The 20,000-nt window shown below is 28.5% G+C and overlaps 1 protein-coding gene across 8 annotated transcripts in view; it reads right to left on the minus strand.

Annotated features, from left to right (window-relative positions):
- Positions 1-8,512: 8,512 nt before the first annotated feature.
- Positions 8,513-20,000, minus strand: part of LOC145252798 (uncharacterized) — an 85,386-nt gene continuing 73,898 nt past the window's right edge. For 4 of the 8 annotated variants that reach the window (XM_080112750.1, XM_080112746.1, XM_080112749.1 and 1 more), the window contains exons 3-4: positions 14,909-14,956; positions 8,513-9,543 (exon numbers count right to left, since the gene is read on the minus strand). In XM_080112750.1, the coding sequence (XP_079968876.1) occupies positions 8,786-9,543; positions 14,909-14,956 (806 nt within the window). In that variant the 3' untranslated portion in view covers positions 8,513-8,785. The remainder of the gene's footprint in view (positions 9,544-14,908; positions 14,957-20,000) is intronic. The other 4 variants (XM_080112753.1, XM_080112748.1, XM_080112751.1 and 1 more) reach the window with 1 other exon arrangement.

Below are 20,000 nucleotides of genomic sequence, written 5' to 3' on the forward strand. Positions count from 1 at the left end.
TTTTTTTTTTATTATATACAATAATATTATTTATCAAGTCAACATTTGGTAGAAACATCTTTGGTTGAGAGGAGCAAAGACGCGTGACCAAACAATCATGTAAGCATCCAATTTTGTCTCACATGAAGAGTTCGAGTAATTTACAATAATGTATCAAATGCAATCATTGGGTTCTAGCAACCACATGTGAATACATTGTTTTTAACAAAATCATATATATATATATATATATATATATATATATATATATATATATATATATATATATATATGTGTGTGTGTGTGTGTGTGTGTGTGTGTGTGATTTATAATTATATTGATTCTTTGGTAGCAAGGGTTTTGTTTGAGTCTACAGCTCAAGCAAGTAATACTTTGATAGCTATGGGGAAACAATGAGTAAAAGGAGCTAACATCATTGCTGATAACTGAGCCAAAGTTTAGATCAAGGAGATTACTGAATAAAATCCATCTTTTAAAGATAAATAAATAAATAGATAAATAAATAAATATCAAACAATAGTGAATGGGGGAAAAAAAGAGATGGTAAGCATCGCAGGAATCCCGGATAGTAAATATCTAGGAGTGCTAATATGTTCTAGTATACATCGTATATACACACAATAATTTAAAAAAAAAAATAAACGAAAAAAAAAAAAAAAAGGAAACACAAATACATTTAAAAAGATAGAAGGGAGGGGTGGGGGAGGTAAAGGGAACAAGAGAACAAAAACAATAAAAAATAGCCCACAAGAATGATTGTCATACCATTGGCCTTATAAATGTAAGGATTAAAAATAATGTTGATGGAGGACAAAGTATATCTTTCTATAGTTACAGCATCAAAGCAAGAGTGGAAGTCATGTATGAATGGAGGTTTATCATTTTAATTAAACAATAACATTCTGCCCACTTCCTTTTTTTTTTCTGTTCCCATTTCCAAACAAAAATAAAAAAAACTTGGTTATTTTCTATTTGCTAATGCATAAAACAATATCCTTAATATCTATTTGTTATTTAATAGAGTTAGATATTCTAAAAATGTAACACTAGTTTAATGTCTGACAGTAAATCTACAAAACCAAATCTGCAAAACCAAAATGCAAAGATGCATTTGAAATAAGTTGAATTAAAATAATTATCGTTATTATCCGGGATTTGATAAAGCTGTTTGCTAGCTACAGTCAGTCGGAGCACTTGAGGCCGGAAATGTGACGTTGGGACCGGCCAGCCCATGGGGTTATAGGTGGGAATAAATGCTGCTGCCCAAGGGGAGAATTATCAACTATGGACATGGATTATTAGAAATTTCTGATAGATCCTAAAGGCACACAAGACAGCAAATAATATATTAGAACCATGGTGTCTGACTGTAGCAACAAACATCATTACCTTGATACCTGGTAGGAAAAAAAAAATAGATATTAAAGCCAGATAGGATGATGATGGATATCATAAGGATAGGATGGTTGTAAGAATATTGCTACGACTTATCAGCTAATATGTTCGTTTTTAGTGAGAGAGATGGAAAAACAAATCTTGGATTCCTTCCTAAATCATATAAATTGCCATTGTTTTATAACGAATATGACAAGGAACAAATTTTTATCTAAAACAGTTATAACACAGGCCCATGAAAAAGCAGATCAAATTAAGGTGGAAAATTATCACAAACAAAATTCAAATTAAACATACATGAATAGATGAACATAAAAATTAAAATAACAAAAACAATTTAATTAAGATGTATAAATTCAAACTTTGTTCTAAGGTAAAAAAAAAAAACTACAAACGATTGCACAATTAAAATAAAATAAATTAATATTTAATTTACAAATAATGTTCTCTAGAACAAATATCATCTAATAGCAATATTTAAAATGTTTTATTTTTTAAAGTTTTCATAAAATTATCTTCCAATAAATAAAAAAAAATACTTTTTATTTGTTTTTGCTCTTAATGGAGAAAATCCATGAACAGTAAAAAAAAAAAAAATAGAAAGGAATGTCAATATGTTTTAGTTTAATAAGATTTAATTTATTTTTTTATTCTTTTTAGATCATTATTTCTATTAGTCCTTGCTAGGAAAATAATAAGTTTAGATATGTCAATTAAATAAATAGTTTTAAAAAATAAAATAAACCAATGGTAGAATACTCAGGTTAACAAAAAATAAACATTTATTGAAAAAAAAAAAAAAGAAAAAAGAAAGAAATTTGAATAAAAATTTCAACTGATTTTTCAAAGGCCTAATCAAATGAATTTTTAAAAAATGGTTGAAGCTTTACAGTTTAAAACAATGTTTTCCCAGAGCAACATCCTTAATATTTGTCAGCAGCAAATCTGCTCAATTTCGGAAGACAAATTCTATTTTACAATAACTATACAATCAGTCCTTAAGGATAAACTTAAATACAAACATTTCTTTTTTTTTGTTTGTGTTATATATATATATATATATATATATATATATATATATATATATATATATATATATATATATTAGAGTAACCATGATTTACACTGCAACAGGAGACACTTGGAAATGGATAATAAAAGAGCAATATATTTTCACAACCCTTTCTTTATTTCATATTCAAATATTTTTTCAACTCTTTATTTCTTTCCGTGTTTCCTTCCCCCTGTTTGAGAAGAAATCTTACAATTATCAAAAGAAAGTTGCTTTGCTGACATAAGCATGATAAATAATAATTAAAAAAAACAATTCTCTCTTTTTCTTTTCTTCATTAGTTTCATAAAAAAGTGCAAAAAATGATAATTCGTTTTTCGTTTCTTTTTTTTTTTTTTTTTCATTTCTCTTACTTTGAGAATTTCTCTTTGCCATATTTTTATTTCACACAGGTAAACAGCTCTGCACTGAGAAACCCTTAAAGAACAAGTGAGCAGAATATCCAATAAATAATTCACAAGATCTTTTCTTTTTTCAAAGTTATCTCCCTTGAAGATCAGACTTCATTTTTTTTTTTTTTTTATCTTTGCACATTTTCAGTTGTTTCACTTTCTCATGCTTTGTCCCCCAACCCTTCAATTATTTCGGAAATAGAAAAAATAAATTAATGAATAAATAATAAATAAATACTTATTACATGGCTTACTGCTTTTCTTTTTCATTTCATGGAGTTTCTTTTTTCTGTTCTTTCTTTCTTTAAATTTTCTTTTGAAAACATTGTCTGCGGTGGGAGTGCTTGGGAAGATATAACCACAAACCACCATGAGCCTATAAATATACCAGTAAACGTTTGCAAAATTCATGTATCTAGTTCATGTATGTAATATATATATATATATATATATATATATATATATATATATATATATATATATATATATATATATATATATGCACACAATATAGCTGTGTTTCTACATACATGCCTGCATATATAGAAACATAATCGAGATATCTGTCATTGATAAGCTAATAACTGCAGTTGACCCTGTTTCGGTCAGTGACTGCATTTAATTGAGATTGAATGGTCAATCTACTAGGTTTTGTCACCAAAAGACATAGTTTGTCATGCACACAGACATGTGTAAGTATTGTTATAATGGTGGTAGCAGTAATTGTAAGAATAATGATAAAAATCATGTGGTGAAAGAGAGGAGGGCTAAAAGTGCCAATTGTTATGCCACACCCTTAACCACAACAAAAAAAAAATGCCATAGTCAGATCTGCATTCCAGCTTCAGGAACAAGTATTACAAAATACACAAACATTTTCCATTAACTACATACAAAATTGCTGCCAATCAAAAAAGTAATAAAAAATTATATATTAATGACTAAAATTGGAATGTATATGAATTTTTTGTGTGCTTTTTTTTTCTTTTGTTTTTTTGTTTTTCAGATTTCAATTTTTTTTTCCTTTTCTGAGATCTCACCATCATTCTCATTTGCAGATGCAAAGAGAATCTTGTTCTGTTTCAAATTGATCTAGATCTTTTTTTATTTTATTTTTTGGTTCTTAAAAGTCCCTCTGCCAAATGAGATCTAAAAGATTAAAGCTATCAAACAGGTTTACCCCAGTCAACTAGAAAAAAGTAATATGTGTTTTTTTTTTTCAGCACAAGAAGGATCAATCTACTAAATAGAAATTCAGAAAAAAAAAAGAAAGAATTTTAATCGAATCTCACAATAGTGGAATATATTAAATTAGTTAATCATTATAAGTTCTTAAGGAAGTTTTCAAATTTCGTCTTTTCCTGCTAGCAAATTTTTTTTCAGAGCAATAATGTATAAGTGATAATCAGTGCTTTATGTTCATTTTTAGGTTACTTTTCTGAACCACCGGGGAGATAAATTACAAATCCCATACATGACAAATCAGTCAGGGAATGTTAAGGAGATAAAAGCATAGAGCGGAATGGAATATTTAAATTTCAACATTGTGTGTGAGGGAAGGAGAGTGAAGGAGAGTGAAGGAGAGTTGGATATATTCATTACTAAAAACAAAATACGAATTAATTATTGATGAGTAAGTGAACGGAAACATTAATAACATAAATAACTGAAAAGAAAAAAAAAATGATTGTTTATAAAATTAAGATACCAGAAATTCTTTTAATTTTTCATATCAAAAAAGTGAAAATAGGAAATGTCTTTTCTCTATCTATTCAGGATATCCGAATTAAAATGTTCAGCAGAGAACTATCCCGATTTATTCAAAATGGTAACAAAACTGAAAAATAAATATGGTGGTCATTAAAGTGAAAAAAAAAAAAAAAAAATAGAAAAGCAAACGATAACATGAATAGAACTATAAACGAAGACGTCATCAATGCCAATGAATTAAATTATTTTTTGTAATGATTAATGCAAAGGTAAATAACCAAATAAAAATGGAATCTGGGAAATGTCGTCAAATGGAAAATAATAGGTGGTTTAACCAAAGAGAAAAGCAAGTTCAGCAGAGAGAAGGTCAAGAACTTGAGGCTTTAATAAACACATGTAGTGAATCCAGATCAGATAGGACAAAGACAAGCTCAAGTGTTCATGGTTGATCCTGGACTCAACTCTGAGCCAATAATTCTAGCAACATTGTATAAAAGAATCATGTCACTAGTACAAAAAGGATGCGTAAAAAAATGTTTTTAATTTGTCTTTAATGATAATAATGCCTCCTTGTTTTTCATAGTAGTAAATTCAAAGAACAGCAGTAAAAAATATTCTAAGCACCCCAATTCGGTTTTCAGCAGTTGCATGGAGTGCATTCAGCAGTCATTGGTAATTAGTAGTAGTCAAGAAAGAGAGAGGAGAGTAGTAGAAGGAGAGAGTACTGCATGAGAATAATAAAACTGATGACAGTAGCAATGAGATATGAAGTCAAATATGCAGAGCCTCCAACAGATAGATGAGTGTGGGGAAATGAGAAATTAATGGAAATAAATTCCAAGTCTAAAACTTTAGACTTGATTCACATTTTTATAGATGTTTTTTTTTCTTTTTTGCATTCTAAATCTGCAAGAAGAATGATCAAAATATCTTTTTTATGATTCAAATATGTTTCATATAGTGATGTCATAAAATTCAGCAATAACTGCTGACCGATTTTGCTGAAACAGATAAGTTAAAGTGATTGTAAGTCTTAATGAATTTGAACTGACCAAAAATTGAGCCATGGTTGAGTATGGAAGAAGAAATGTTTGATAATCTTCCATCAGAATGAGCGGGTCCGTCAGCAGAAGATCATTTTAGATTTTACATAAGTTTAGCAGGCTGTTAACATTGTTTAGAATGAAATGATTTTTCATATGACAATAAGCACTTACCGTCAACAGTAAATACTCATAATATTTATAGGAATGAAATGTTTTGTAAATAAATTGTTTACTGAAAGATTGAAATAAAAGTGCAAGGTGTTTGAACGAAAGAAAATGTGTTTTCAAAAATGAGAAACAAGGAAATCCTTTTGGGAAGAGCAAAAAAAAAAAAAAAAAAATATTAAAAAATCAGCAGAATAAATGAAAATATTGACAAGAATGAAAAACCAAAAATTAAAAACTGTTCAAACGAAGAACATCAGCAGATATAAAAATTAAGCAGTAAAATCGATGGAAATAAATAAAATCCAAATCTAAATTTGTATATCTCTTTTCACAATGCAAACCAGAATTTATTTATTAGTAAAATGATTAAGTAAATTCCTTGGTGGCATTACAGCAGTGATTGACAACCATAAATAATAGAAAATGAATCAGCAGTGCTATCAGAAAAAGAAAAGAATTAACGTATTCTAATTTTTGATTGGAATGTTTTTTGTTCTTTAGCAAATAAATAATAGTATGAAAACAAACTAATTGTAAGAATGATATCAGCAGGAAATAAGACATGCATATTTAGAATTCATTTTCAAACGTTAGAGTCAAAATAAAAAGTGAAGCATCTAAAAAAAAATGTTTGATCAGCTTAAATCAAAGATGGTGAATGAAGAGAATCAAACGATGAAAGGACCGACTATGATTGGTACATATATCTTGATATATTTACTGATAAGAATCAGTAATTCAGCAGGACCAAGCAGACAAAAAGAGTCTGCAACTATATATGGAGTGACAGGTTTTAAATGGGACCACCTTCCAATAGACTAAAATATATTTTATTAAAATAACCTAAAGGAACATAGAGCACTGTGAGGAGAGTTATGTAAAATATCTTCTGGTTAGAAAAAAATGAATCAAATCTAAATGTGTACATGATATCTGTTAAATGGGATTTTCAAATTTATTAAAATGCAGGAATGGTATTAACTTGCTAATAAAAAAAAAATTATCAGGTTTTCAGTTAAAGGCTAGACATGCCTAAAGAAAAACACCCAAAATATATAATATAGTCTTTGATTCAAAGTTATTGATATAACCAATAGTTTTTTATGCACACTGCGTATAAATATTACATAATTCGTCTCAATTTACAAATAAGAAAATGAAAATGAAATGTGCTTATTATTAATCAAAATGTAAATTATAAGTTGCGTTATTGAAAATTATATTATCATGGTTATAATGAAAATGATATCAAGAATACTATATATTTGTAATCATAGATTATGTTATTGAAAGCCAGATTTAACTTTTGAAAAAATGTTACTTTAAATAATATTAATCTTGAAGAATCAATATGCTATAAGTATTACAGAACATAAATTCAGTAATTAATTCTAATGAAACTTAACAATAAAAATTGTTAGTATGAAAAGTTGTGATAAAACTGTGAGTTTTAGCAATGAGTATAGAACATAACAATGAAATACAAAATAAAGTTCTATAATTAACCTATACACTTCAATAAAGAAACTGATGTAACCATCACAAAATAATCTTTTTAAACAGAGTCAATAGAAAATATAAATATAAACTTTAAAATATTCAATTTTTGTTTTTGTAAAGTGAATGGATTTCTTTGGTAAATTAAGAATTGATTCATCATAAGTTTGTTTTAATATCATGGGTGACATTGTATGGAATTCGAGTATTTTTTTTTCTTTTTTCATTAATAATGATTTGGGACTCAATTAAAATGGTGGCATGTCTGGTCTTAAAGACTAGTTGAAAATCTGGAATAAGCCTTTTGATTTGTATAGCAGATGGATGGAAACATAATCACAGCTGCTGGTAAGCTGTTAAGCAGCCATAATTGTTATAATCAATAAAAGAATACATTTATTACATGTACTTAGTATCACAAAAGATGAGATATTCTTTATATATTAATGGTCGAGTGATGAAAACATTGCATGAACAAAAATGACAAAGCACTATGGAAAAGATGAATTTGAATAGAATGACAAGTGGATTGCAAATAACCAACAATACGGACCAACACCTTGGAATGGCGAGTATGAAGAAGTAATTTTTCTTCGTTTTTAAATTATTTCTTTTTATATTTGTCATTCAATATAAAAAAAGTTAAGCCAGCAAAAAAAAAAAAAAAAATCAAACAAAATACTTGTTCCATTTCCAAACAGAATGGCTGGTGATAGATACCTAACAAGTAGGCTTTGTTTTTTCTTTGCTTTTTTTTTTTTTTTAATATATTTTTAGAATTGAGTTTCTTCCAATTTTCTTATTTTTATTTTTAATTTAAACTTCCACAAATTTCACTTTTGAAACATACCGGGATTTGGAATGACAAGAAATTTTTCTTTTTCTTTTTTTTTCTTTTTTGATTTGATGTTATGGCTATGAAATTTAAATGAAATTTATGATGTGATATGTAAATCTGCACATGGCTTATTGCACTCTTTGACCTTGTGCCAGGTAATTTCAGCATGAGAAAAAAAAAACCCTGTTTTAAGACCAAAAAGAATTCCCTCCCCTTAACACTGATTAGCAATTTACCACCTATTTTTTTTTTCTTTGGATATAAAAAAAGAGCAAGTTTCTTGGAAAAATAGAATAAGGAAAAAAATATGGGGGTATTAATAATCATCATCATCATCATAATAATAATAATAATCATAATAAAAAATAAATGAACAAATTGGAAAGGTAACATGATTTAGAGAGAGAGAGAGAGAGAGAGAGAGAGAGAGAGAGAGAGAGAGAGAGAGAGAGAGAGATAATAAAAATGAAAGAAAGAAATGTTACTTTGGTTTTGATAGGACTGATCATTACAAATAAATAATTCTCCCCTATGACCTTTCACAATAATTTGTTCTGTTTCTTGCTTTTTCCTTTTCTACTTTTCCATGTTTCATTTTTTTTTTTTTTTGTTGTTGTTGTTGCTGTCGTTTTTCTTCTTTCCAATTCTAACTTGTCTTTAAGGCTTTCTATTCTGCAGCGTCATCTTCAGGTGAATTACTTTCAATAACATCTTGAAGAAGTTCGTCCACAGAATCACCCTCTGCACTTATCCCCTTCTCTTCAAAATCCAAGTTTGGAACTAGAATAGCAAGCATACGGACCACGTTGCCACGCAGTGTCTTTAACTTCTCAGCATGCTTGCAACTATCTACACCATTCTCATCAGAACACTGCTGGCTGTGACCATTTGCAGGACCGTGGCCATTACGTGATGACCGTATGCTAAGATCCATGGCCTGGTTGGAGCCATTATCTAACGGCTCCATCTTGACAGTTCCTCTTGATGCTTGGTATTGAAGAGTCCCGTGATGATGTGCAGGGGGAAAACCTGGGCCCGTAGGGGGGCAGGGAGTTTGTAGGAGATCAGCACAGTGGGGCGACGAGTGGCCGTTTAAAAGGTGATGTTGTTGTGGACTAGATTTCAATTGATTCAAAGTGTTGTCAAGGAAAGAAGCCTTTAAAGGCTCAGTGAACTTGTTAGATAAGTCAAGACCACCAGTTAAACTTTGGTTAAGAACGGATGAGGGTGGTGGCAGTTTAAACATGGCCAAATCAGTACCAGGGACTGAAGCGGTCATGTAACCTACTCCCCTGTGTGCCCGATGTCTTTTTTCTTTGATGTAGTAACCCATTCTGCCCTCATGTTTATTGGTTATGTGACTCTTCAGGCTATGGCTTTGGCTATACTGTACTCCACAAGCACCGCATATGTAGGGACGTTCACCTAAAATAACAACAAAAGAGAACATGAATAAAAATATAAAATTCAAATTTCAAAACGCAATAATTTATTTTAGTAAGATATTGCGCTTTTTGTAGAAAATAATTCCTACAAACATTTTATATCTTTTCCTCCAAGAAAAATTCCTGTACTAGCTGATTTTAGGATTATAATTATGTTATCAAATATTTTAAGATTTTATATATATATATTAATGGCAATAATAATAATAATAATAATAATAATAATAATAATAAAATTATAAAAATAGAAATTAAATGGCTACACAAATTGAATCAGGTTTTCATCTCATATCTCATGAGACTATTAACTTAATTTCATGATTTAGTTTTTATATTTAGGTCAAGGCTAAGACATATAAAAACTCAATTCAATTAAACCAAATTAATTAATTTAATGGCTTCATGAAATCCAAGATCGAAACCTGCTTGCATTTGTGTAGCCATTCACTTTATCTTGAGGGAATTCCAAATATATGTAATATATATGAATACAGATAAAGATATACCACCATATTTTTTTATATATAATTAAAATTATTTGTTTTTTACTCAGAAGAGGATTTTGTTTTCTGTTATGATTAATAGTTCAATTAATTCACATTCTTTATGACTGTTTTTGCATAATATTCCTGTGTTATTTTAGTAAATTTTGGCATATTGGGATTCAATAAGTGTATGTTGAATCGGTTTCTGATTGAACAGATAAGTTAGGAATCTCAATAACGTGGTTGTAGTATGTCCAATACATGAACTCAATAATTGTTTATAATGGAAGATACATTGTAAATAATAACATACAAATAAATGCACGCTTAACATTTGTTTTATTTATATGTTTTTTTGTTGGATCGTGTTATTTCTGATAACTAGGTGAACAGTTTAAAATTCTAAATACATAATTATTTTTCAGTTTGGATCAATAAAAGAAGTAAAATTCATTAAAAATATGTTTTCAGTACATATTTGTCATGTTTATAATTAGTATGTATCTGATTACAATAAAATAAATTGCTAGTTTTATTATTTTTCACCATTTTGTCTATGTTATATATATATATATGTGTGTGTGTGTGTGTGTGTGTGTGTGTGTTATAATTTACTTTAATATTTTGATAAATACAATTATTCCTGCTAGGAATATTCTTTTACAAGGAAGACATTTTTTCTGGAGCAAATGTCAATTTCAGACGGACGCCATTTTTTCTCAACAGCAAATTTTGCTCTTATCACAGATTATTAATACTGATACATTCTTTTGATTAATAACACGAACTAACTATTAACAAAAGAATATTTTCATTCAGTTAGAAACTATTGCGAAAAGAAATAGGTAGTGTCTGAAAATTTTTAACACTGAACTTGTTCATAGTTTGACTAGTGGAGAGAGTGGTTAACCTCCCAGCAGGATTAAAAACAAGATCTCCAAAGAGCAGATGAACCTAATTTGAGCCAAAGGGCAGATGAACGTTATTTGAGCCAAAGGGCAGATGAACCTTATTTGAGCCATAGCTCAGATGAACCTTATTTGAGCCATAGCTCAGATGAACCTTATTTGAGCCAAAGGGCAGATGAACCTAATTTAAGCTAAAGGGCAGATGAACCTAATTTGAGCCAAAGCTCAGATGAACCTTATTTGAGCCAAAGCACAGATGAACCTTATTTGAGCCAAAGGACATATGAACCTTATTTCGGCCAACAGCCAATAGCATATGTATGTATACTTGAATAGATCTATATATCTATTTATATGTGCTAGTACATAGAAATACTGAAGTTGGCATTTGTGAGTGTGGTAAAAATATTCCTACAGGCCATCATTAATGCAAGGACAACTTGGTAACTGTTGCTTCTGATGATGTATACTTGCTCTCCTTTTAGGGTCAGAGTGTTAGTCACTTAGAGAGTAAGAATTGCTCTGTGCAAAGCATTTCTTCATTTAAAAATGGTTTCATGAAAAGGCATTGCTTAAAAACCTTTATCAGTCAAGCGATGGCAATGCTCAAACATGAGTTTGTAGTCATGATTATCGTAAATACCCACGGGAATAATCATTAATATTTATTTCTATTTGGAGAAAACCTATCTCAGTAGAACTTTATTAAAAAATCTTATTGTAAAATCTAGTGTTATTTTTATTTAACTTTGTAAATTTTATTTTATTATATTTTGGAGTTTTTTTTTAAGTCCCTCTTATTTCTTCCTAATGAAATGTATATTTGATTTATCAATTTTTCATATTACACTGTTGGGGTTTGTGTGGAGTTCTTTTTGTCATGTAATCTATATTTATGATTTGGTTGTACATTGATTTTCATATGAATAGTTTCAAATTGTACAACTAATTTGATAAAATATTTTAATTTCACCGTTCTTCTCTAACATCCAATTTGATCATGAGAAAATAATTCTAAATATATTTAACGATTACAAAACCATATGAGTATATGTTTATCTTCTTTTTTTTTTTTTTTGTACATATAATTGGACCCCCACCCCTTACGTCATTGAAAAATAATGTTTATTGTGTTCAATGAGCGAACTTAAAAATATAACAGACATGGGTAAATGAAAACATATTGCTTAGGCACAATATATATATATATATATATATATATATATATATATATATATATATATATGTATGTATATGGCCATTAAACAAAGAATTACTTTAAATATTGTATCAATTAATTTAATAGTATAACCTTTATATTAGTAGTAAAACAAATGTTGATGTGAATATCAGTAAAGTGAGTAGCAAACTAATTTATAAGTCATATATATACTAGTGCAATAAATGAAATAGACGTTTAAATAGAATATTCATCTAAAATAGTTTTTAAAAAAAAAAATGAAGATTAATGTTATAAGCAAGAAAAGGTGATAAAAAATATCAACAACACAACATATAAGCACACCAACACAAAGCAAGGCAAAATAAATGCATCACCGAGCAGCTGAGAAAAGAACAAGTGACATAAGCAAGTTAATGACTTATGAAAATGGACACACACATGATTCGATAAAAAAAAAAAAAGGTGGGGAGGAAAGTCAATTGGTTACGGCCTGTATAAGAGTTAAAATGCACGGAGAAATAGATGTTCAACAGATAAACAAATATAGAACTGAAAGATGATTATTATTATTGGAGTGTTGGGTAGTTCAATCTGAAAACAAACAGTTTAAATATGAAAAGAAATGAGTTAGAATAACTACATAGAAATAACAGCTTATTTATCAGCTTCTCTACTGAATCATTATATTTATCAAGCTAAAATATCACTAAATAACAAAATGAACGTTGAGGAAAGCTACCATTTCACACTTATTTGTTTAATGATTATACGCATATGAATAAAGATTTTGGAGGTGATTTATATTTTCTGTAGATAATATTCATTATGCAAAGGGAAGAAATTTCTTTATTATTTGAATCTTTCATTATTATTGGAAATACTTCATGGAATCAAATTTAGCCTTTTATGTCTGATTTTACCAAAATTTGAACGTTATTCAACTGATGTTACTTAAAATAAGATTTTAAGTGACAATATGATGAAAACATGAACCTACTTTTATTGCCTATATATATATATATATATATATATATATATATATATATATATATATATATATATATATATATATATATCTATATATATATATAAGATTTTTCTCTCCAAAATTGAGGGAAACAAAAATGGATTTAATCAGGTGGTAATCTTCCATGAAATTCTATAGAAAGTTATAAATGTTGTAAAAATTACCAGTGACCACAAAAAAATGTTATTTTTTTTGTCTCAATTATTTTGATAAACCAAAGTGTGTATGTGGTGTGATGGTGATGAGTATATATATATATATATATATATATATATATATATATGTGTGTGTGTGTGTGTGTGTGTGTGTGTGTGTGTGTGTGTGTGTGTGTGTGTGTGTGTGCGCGTGCGTGTGTGTGTGTGTGTGTAACTATTCGTGTGTGTGAAAGATTTTAAGAAAACAGGACCAAGTCTTGGAAAGAACATTTTGTGGTTATTTTGCAAAAGATAGCATCTTTTAAATAAAATTGAAAGTATTTTTGTAACTCAAAATTGAAAAGTATTTTCAGATTTTTTTTTTATAGATACATCCTAACAAGTAACTTTGTAGAACAGAAGATGATGATGTTTTTTTTTCTCTCTTGCATGTTTGATTTTCGTTAGATTTATGTTAAAAAGATGTTATAGATGTGTGTGCATACATCAAAACACGAAGGAGAAGAAGTAGAAGAGAGAATGTGATTAAGCAACTGAATAGGAAAAGAGGAGAGAAAAAGGTTGTTAGAAATTCAGCAGAAAGTATACAATACCAAAAATGGTTAGAAGAATGTTTGATTCCCAGGTTAAACAAAAAAAAAAGAAGATTCTTGCAGAAGAAAGTGTTAGCAAAGGATTAGCAAACACACTGATACAAGTGAAAGATACAGGCAGCATGACATTTAACTTACAACTCAATAACTAGATAAATATACACATACACTTATGTATGTATAAAGCAACCCATACCCACTAAACATGCATTCAGATTGAATTATAAGCTAAAATGTTTTTAGTTAATTGTATAAGAAAATTATTAATTTCTATTATCTAAATTATTTTCCAGACTTCAAACATCAAAGTAAGCACTTTTAATTCAATACATTTGTCAAGCTATAAATTACTTTAAATTAAAATATTTATTTATCATGAAATCCAAAAATCAATTTTTAAAGATCAATTATTGATAATGAAAGAAAATTAGCTTACTTTACAGCTCTGGCCAAATGAATGGTTAAAAGTACTTATGTAGATTTGCATGGAAACTTTGAGTGTTCTAATGATCCCTACCCATTTCAAGTATTCCCCACCCCCCATCTCAGCTGCCTACCACCACCACAACGCCGACGACAGCAACAACAACACAGCCGACGACGTGTACAGTTGGTCAATCTTTCATGTAAGAAACCATTAAGTGATACGTCAGCTTTAATGATAACAAAAGCAAACTCCACTTTGCCCCAAGCAGTAGTTAATATCATCATCATCATCATCATCATCATTGTTCTAGTAATAATGATTCTGAGTATTTATTAATGATCATCTGGTTCATCATTATCATTCATGTTTGTTCTGTGTCAGCCACCACCACCACGACCACTACCACCATAACCACCACCAACACCATCATGACCACCACCACCATGACCAACACCATTACTAGAATGACATAAGACCCAACCCAGTTGTTTAACATCCATCCATGCTGGCCAGGGAGCATCTTTTGTTTGAACATTAAAGCTGACAGAACAATAAAAATGTTCTTACATGAAAGACGAGCCAGATTCTTGGTCTGCACAGAACCTTGCAATTTTCCTGAAAGTGGAAGAAAATGTAGCGGTCAGTATTGGTCAGTATTTCAAATCTTCAGTTCACCGTTCACAGAGTGGAGGAAGAGGAAAGAGGAGAATAAAGAAATAATAGAGAAATAGATAGAAATCAGGAAGCTGTTGATTTTTTTTTTTTTAGGTATGTCCATCTTTGAAGGAGAAAAAAAAGAGTTGGGTGAGAAGAAACAAAGAATTTTCATTGTGGCTTATGCCATCTTAATAACCCTGTGAACAAAACAAACCTACTAAGATTTTTTCACTAACAATTAAGTACAGAGAAAATGACAATAATGAACAACAATAAATACAAACATGAAAACTTTAACTCCAACTTCCATAATCAAATTTAATAAATCTTATCACAAGAATATATTTAAAAAATTTCTTCTTAGAAAAGTAGTTAGCTTTATTAATTTGGTTTAATAAATAATGTGATGCAGCTGAAAGTAGATATTAGACAGTTTTAGAACTTTTAAAATTTTTTAAAAAGATGAAAATTAAACAGAAACATTATGATAAAAAAATACAGAGTAATATATTTTCAGAACAGATTGCCAGATCAGAATATGAACAATACTAGCATACAAGATTTTAAGATGGAATTAAATAAATTCAGAAATAATGGAGAAAAAAATAATTAAAGAAGAATTTCTGGGAACTATCGGATGAAATTGTTGATAGAATTTGATCTGCATATTGATATTGTATTGATTGTGCAAATCTCAATACAAAATGAAAGATTTGTGGGTTGAATTAAGAAAATAGTTAAAATGGGAGCCAAAGAGGTATAACAAAAGCATAAATTTAAAAAATCATAGAGAAACAAAAATAATAACTAATTATAAAATCTAAAATAATTACATTACAAAGATCATAAATTTTCATGAAAAACAAAAACATAAAGGAAAAAAATACTGTATACATTTAAGTTAGACATTTTGGAAATTATAAAAATAATTCAAATTTTTCTTAGTGGAAAATTTTAAATCATGTAGTAATAAAGCCTAAGATTAGTTTTTACTTGGCAACAGTGGCGAAAATAAGAATAAAACATATATTAAAAATAAAACATATTAAAAATATAACAATGACTTTGGTAAATTCACTGTTTTCTGTATCATTCTTATCACATAAAGAACTATCCATACCAGTTCAATATATCCATTATTATACTAAAACTGACTTAACGTTTGTTACTCAAGGCCTTTTTCCTATATATTTTAAATCACTAAAAATACATGCTAAAATATTCCTCAGTTTTGAGATTGAGTTATGTTGAAAAAAAATCCATTTTAATTGTTCTAATTTGTTGCAATTTGCAATTAACTCACTGAGTGACTCGTCTCATACTATGATTCTAGCAATCACTCCCATCCTCTCTCACTTGCTTTTATCTTATACGATATCTATTACTTTTGCTTCGGTCTCTCTCTCTCTCTCTCTCTCTCTCTCTCTCTCTCTCTCTCTCTCTCTCTCAATTAATATAGGAAGGAATAAAACGATTAAGATATTCCAGTATAAATATCATCATAAGCAGTGATACTATTGAATTCATAACTGGGGAAAGAGTGTGTGTGAGGGGGGAGATATCAAGCAGTGATGGACTAATTTTAGATTTTGTCTTTTTATATCTTTCAATTTAACGAGCTTTGCAAACTCACTTTTTTATGATTAAAACAATCTAATCAAGGCTCAATGGGTGACCTTATGTGTCACATTCCTCTAATATATATATATATATATATATATATATATATATATATATATATATATATATATATATATATATATTAAAAACTCATAGGACAAGAAATATAAAAGAATTTTCTAAATAAAAGAAAGGGTTATAGATGTATGTAAGTGATGCCAACATAATAATAAAAAGCAATTCAAAATAACAATTAAGATATACCATAAATGGAATTTAAAATGAGTGATTGAATGCTATATAAAAAGTGTACGAAATCTAATGACATGCCATTGGGCATAGTGAAAAACTCTAAACTATCTATAAATATATAGATAATGAAATCATAAGAACGCAAACAAAAGGCCAAAATTCAAACATAATACATAAAAAGCAATCAGAATATTTGTGAATTTCCATTTCCCAATGACAAAAAAAAGTAAAATTGAAGAAATTATCTACTGATGATATTTTAAATTTGAAATGACTTTCAAATTTAAAGCAAATTGCATATAGATATGAATATTTAAGATACACATCATGCAGGAGGATAATATTAGTTTTAAATAAGAATTTCATCATTTGCTGAGTCGAAAAAATCTAAATTAAGATGCTAAAACGAAGACAGCTCTTCATCAACCACATCTAGATTCCCCTCTCTCGCTCTCATATATATATATATATATATATATATATATATATATATATATATATATATATATATATATATATACTAGCGGGAGGTGGGCTTTGCCCAGTCATAAAATACGCTTAAGTATGATATTTTTTATTTGTCCAGATTTCGCATGTACAATTATAGAGTTGTGATTTCAAAGTAAAAAAAAAAAAAAAAAAAAAACGTATTTGGGTGCCATCAGCTAGAATCGAAACCGAAAGCAAAACTGTAGCATTCAAAGCTGGTGACGTTACCACTGTACCAACGTGACACGCATATGAACTGATTAAAAACAAACTAAGATGAATGTACAAAATGTATAAGGATTTTTTTGCAATTTGGATCCTTTTTTAACACCTTTAAAACTAATTTAATCGGCTAAAGATCCATAAAAGAACAGCCCATAAAAACTGCAATCATTTGAGGCCCTGAGCGCTGCGACTTTTAGTTTTGGAAGAGATAGAGTTTGAAAATATGGAGACAGGCATAATTCTTTTTATATATATATATATATATATATATATATATATATATATATATATATATATATATATATATATATATATATATTATTATTATTATTATTATTATTATTATTATTATTATTATTATTATTATTTTAATTTTTTTTTCCGGGGTAAAAGTTACATATGGTCGCTACAAACACCCATCTGTTTCAGTCAATGAGACTTCGTCAGGCAACCCTGAACCATTCGACGCTATAGAAAAAAAAAAAGAAAAGGTTGAGCTCTTCAAAAAAAAACTATAAAAGTTGCGAGCTCTCTATAAAAGGATGATAAAAAAAGGGAGAAATTGCATTTCAACCTTTTTGGAAAATTGTTCCAGATGTCTGTTTGTAGCGACCATGTGTAACTGTTTACCCTCGAAAAAATAATAGAAAATATTTTGCTCTTGTTATCGAGCACTATCTAACAACTTCGTTGTATTCATTAGCCCCTACTTTTGAACATCTCAAGCTTGAATTTATATATATATATATATATATATATATATATATATATATATATATATATATATATATATATATATATATAGAAAGATCTACGGAGGTGGGTCTATTATACAACATTGAATGATTGGATTTTCATAAGCAGAGTTTCTTGAGTACCATCAATTCAGAAGTGTTGACTCTACTTCAAAATGCATATTCCTCATTTATCAGGTAAAGAAATCCCAACGAACGGTAAGGGCGGGGGGTATACGTTTTGAAGTATGCTCGATTAATCTCAATTGATGCTATCCAAGAAACTCTGGGTATGAAAATGCAATAATTCAAAGTTATATAATACTGAATTGAAATAAACAAACTGATATGCTCTTGTTTCTTTAATTGAACCCTCGATCTTAATTTCTCCAGCTTATATACCCATTATAAACATGTTTTTTTTTTTTTTTAATCCAATCTAATAAATATATTAAAAAGAAAAAACTATTGGTAACAGTTTAATTTCCTAAAATATTCATAATTTGTTCAGTTATAAAAAGAGACATATATTTGATAAGAACTTTTATATAATAATCTCTTTACAATTAATAAGAATATCAATTTCTTGTAAACTTTAAATAAGGAAACAACAATGCGTGTATTATATGTTTCTAATTAAAACAAGAATAATGATCTAAATATTAGCAACAAATGGATGTTTCAAAGGCATATTATAATCAAACCTGACATTAGGGACTAGTGCTTGTCCCCATATATGATATGATCACTAACCTGTGTTAACGAACCAATGTGTTAATTATGTTTAACTAGAATTGTTTCATTGCAATTAAATGTTTATCATTTATTCAAAATTAAATACTTTTAAAAGGAATACAAGTTTTCAAATTTAATATAAGAGTGGAAGTTTGACAAAGGATTAACACGTATAAGTACTAAGCTTTCTTTTTTTTTTTTTTCAACTATATAATTGCTGGAATGATAATATATAATTGTTCCGGACATCTTAAAAGTACAACAATAAAAATAAGATGAAGGTGGCCTTATCAGTGCTACTGAAATATCTCTCCTTGTGGAATTTGAACGTAGGTACTGTATACCCGGATTATAACATAGAGAAAGGCAAAATTAGAAGAAGAAGAAAAATATGAAATAGCCCAAACAATAATTTTTCAATAATAATAATAATAATGATAATAAAAAAAGACCTCCCAATTTCCAGTTTCTCATTGATGTGACATGTGATGACCCCATAAAATCTAAAGGGATTACTAAACAATATGAAATATGTGCAGCTGTTGATGTTTAGAACAAAATAAAAACCCTCATTTGATAAAAAAAACTTTCTCGTGTTAAAACTGAAATCACAAACACAATAATGTCAACAATAAAAAAAACAAAAAAACTGTAAATCAAAGAGGCAGTCATCCCCAAAAAACAATGAGAGAATGATTATAATGGCAGTTCAAAATAAGCAAACACTATTGTTTGTTTTTTTTAATTCATTAATGAATTGCCTTTTGTCTTCTGTCCACTTTGGATATCAAATACAAACAATTCAAATGAAATATATTCGTAGTATCTTTAAAGTTGGATTTTATTAACTGTAAAAGTCAATTAGATATAAAATTTGGGTATAAGGAACACACACACACACACACACAGACACAGACACACACAAGGGGTGAGTAATAATTACGATG

The sequence above is a fragment of the Euprymna scolopes genome, chromosome 29 (assembly GCF_053919585.1).
Source record: "Euprymna scolopes isolate OS-2025 chromosome 29, ASM5391958v1, whole genome shotgun sequence".
In the NCBI taxonomy this organism is placed as follows: Eukaryota; Metazoa; Mollusca; class Cephalopoda; order Sepiida; family Sepiolidae; genus Euprymna; species Euprymna scolopes.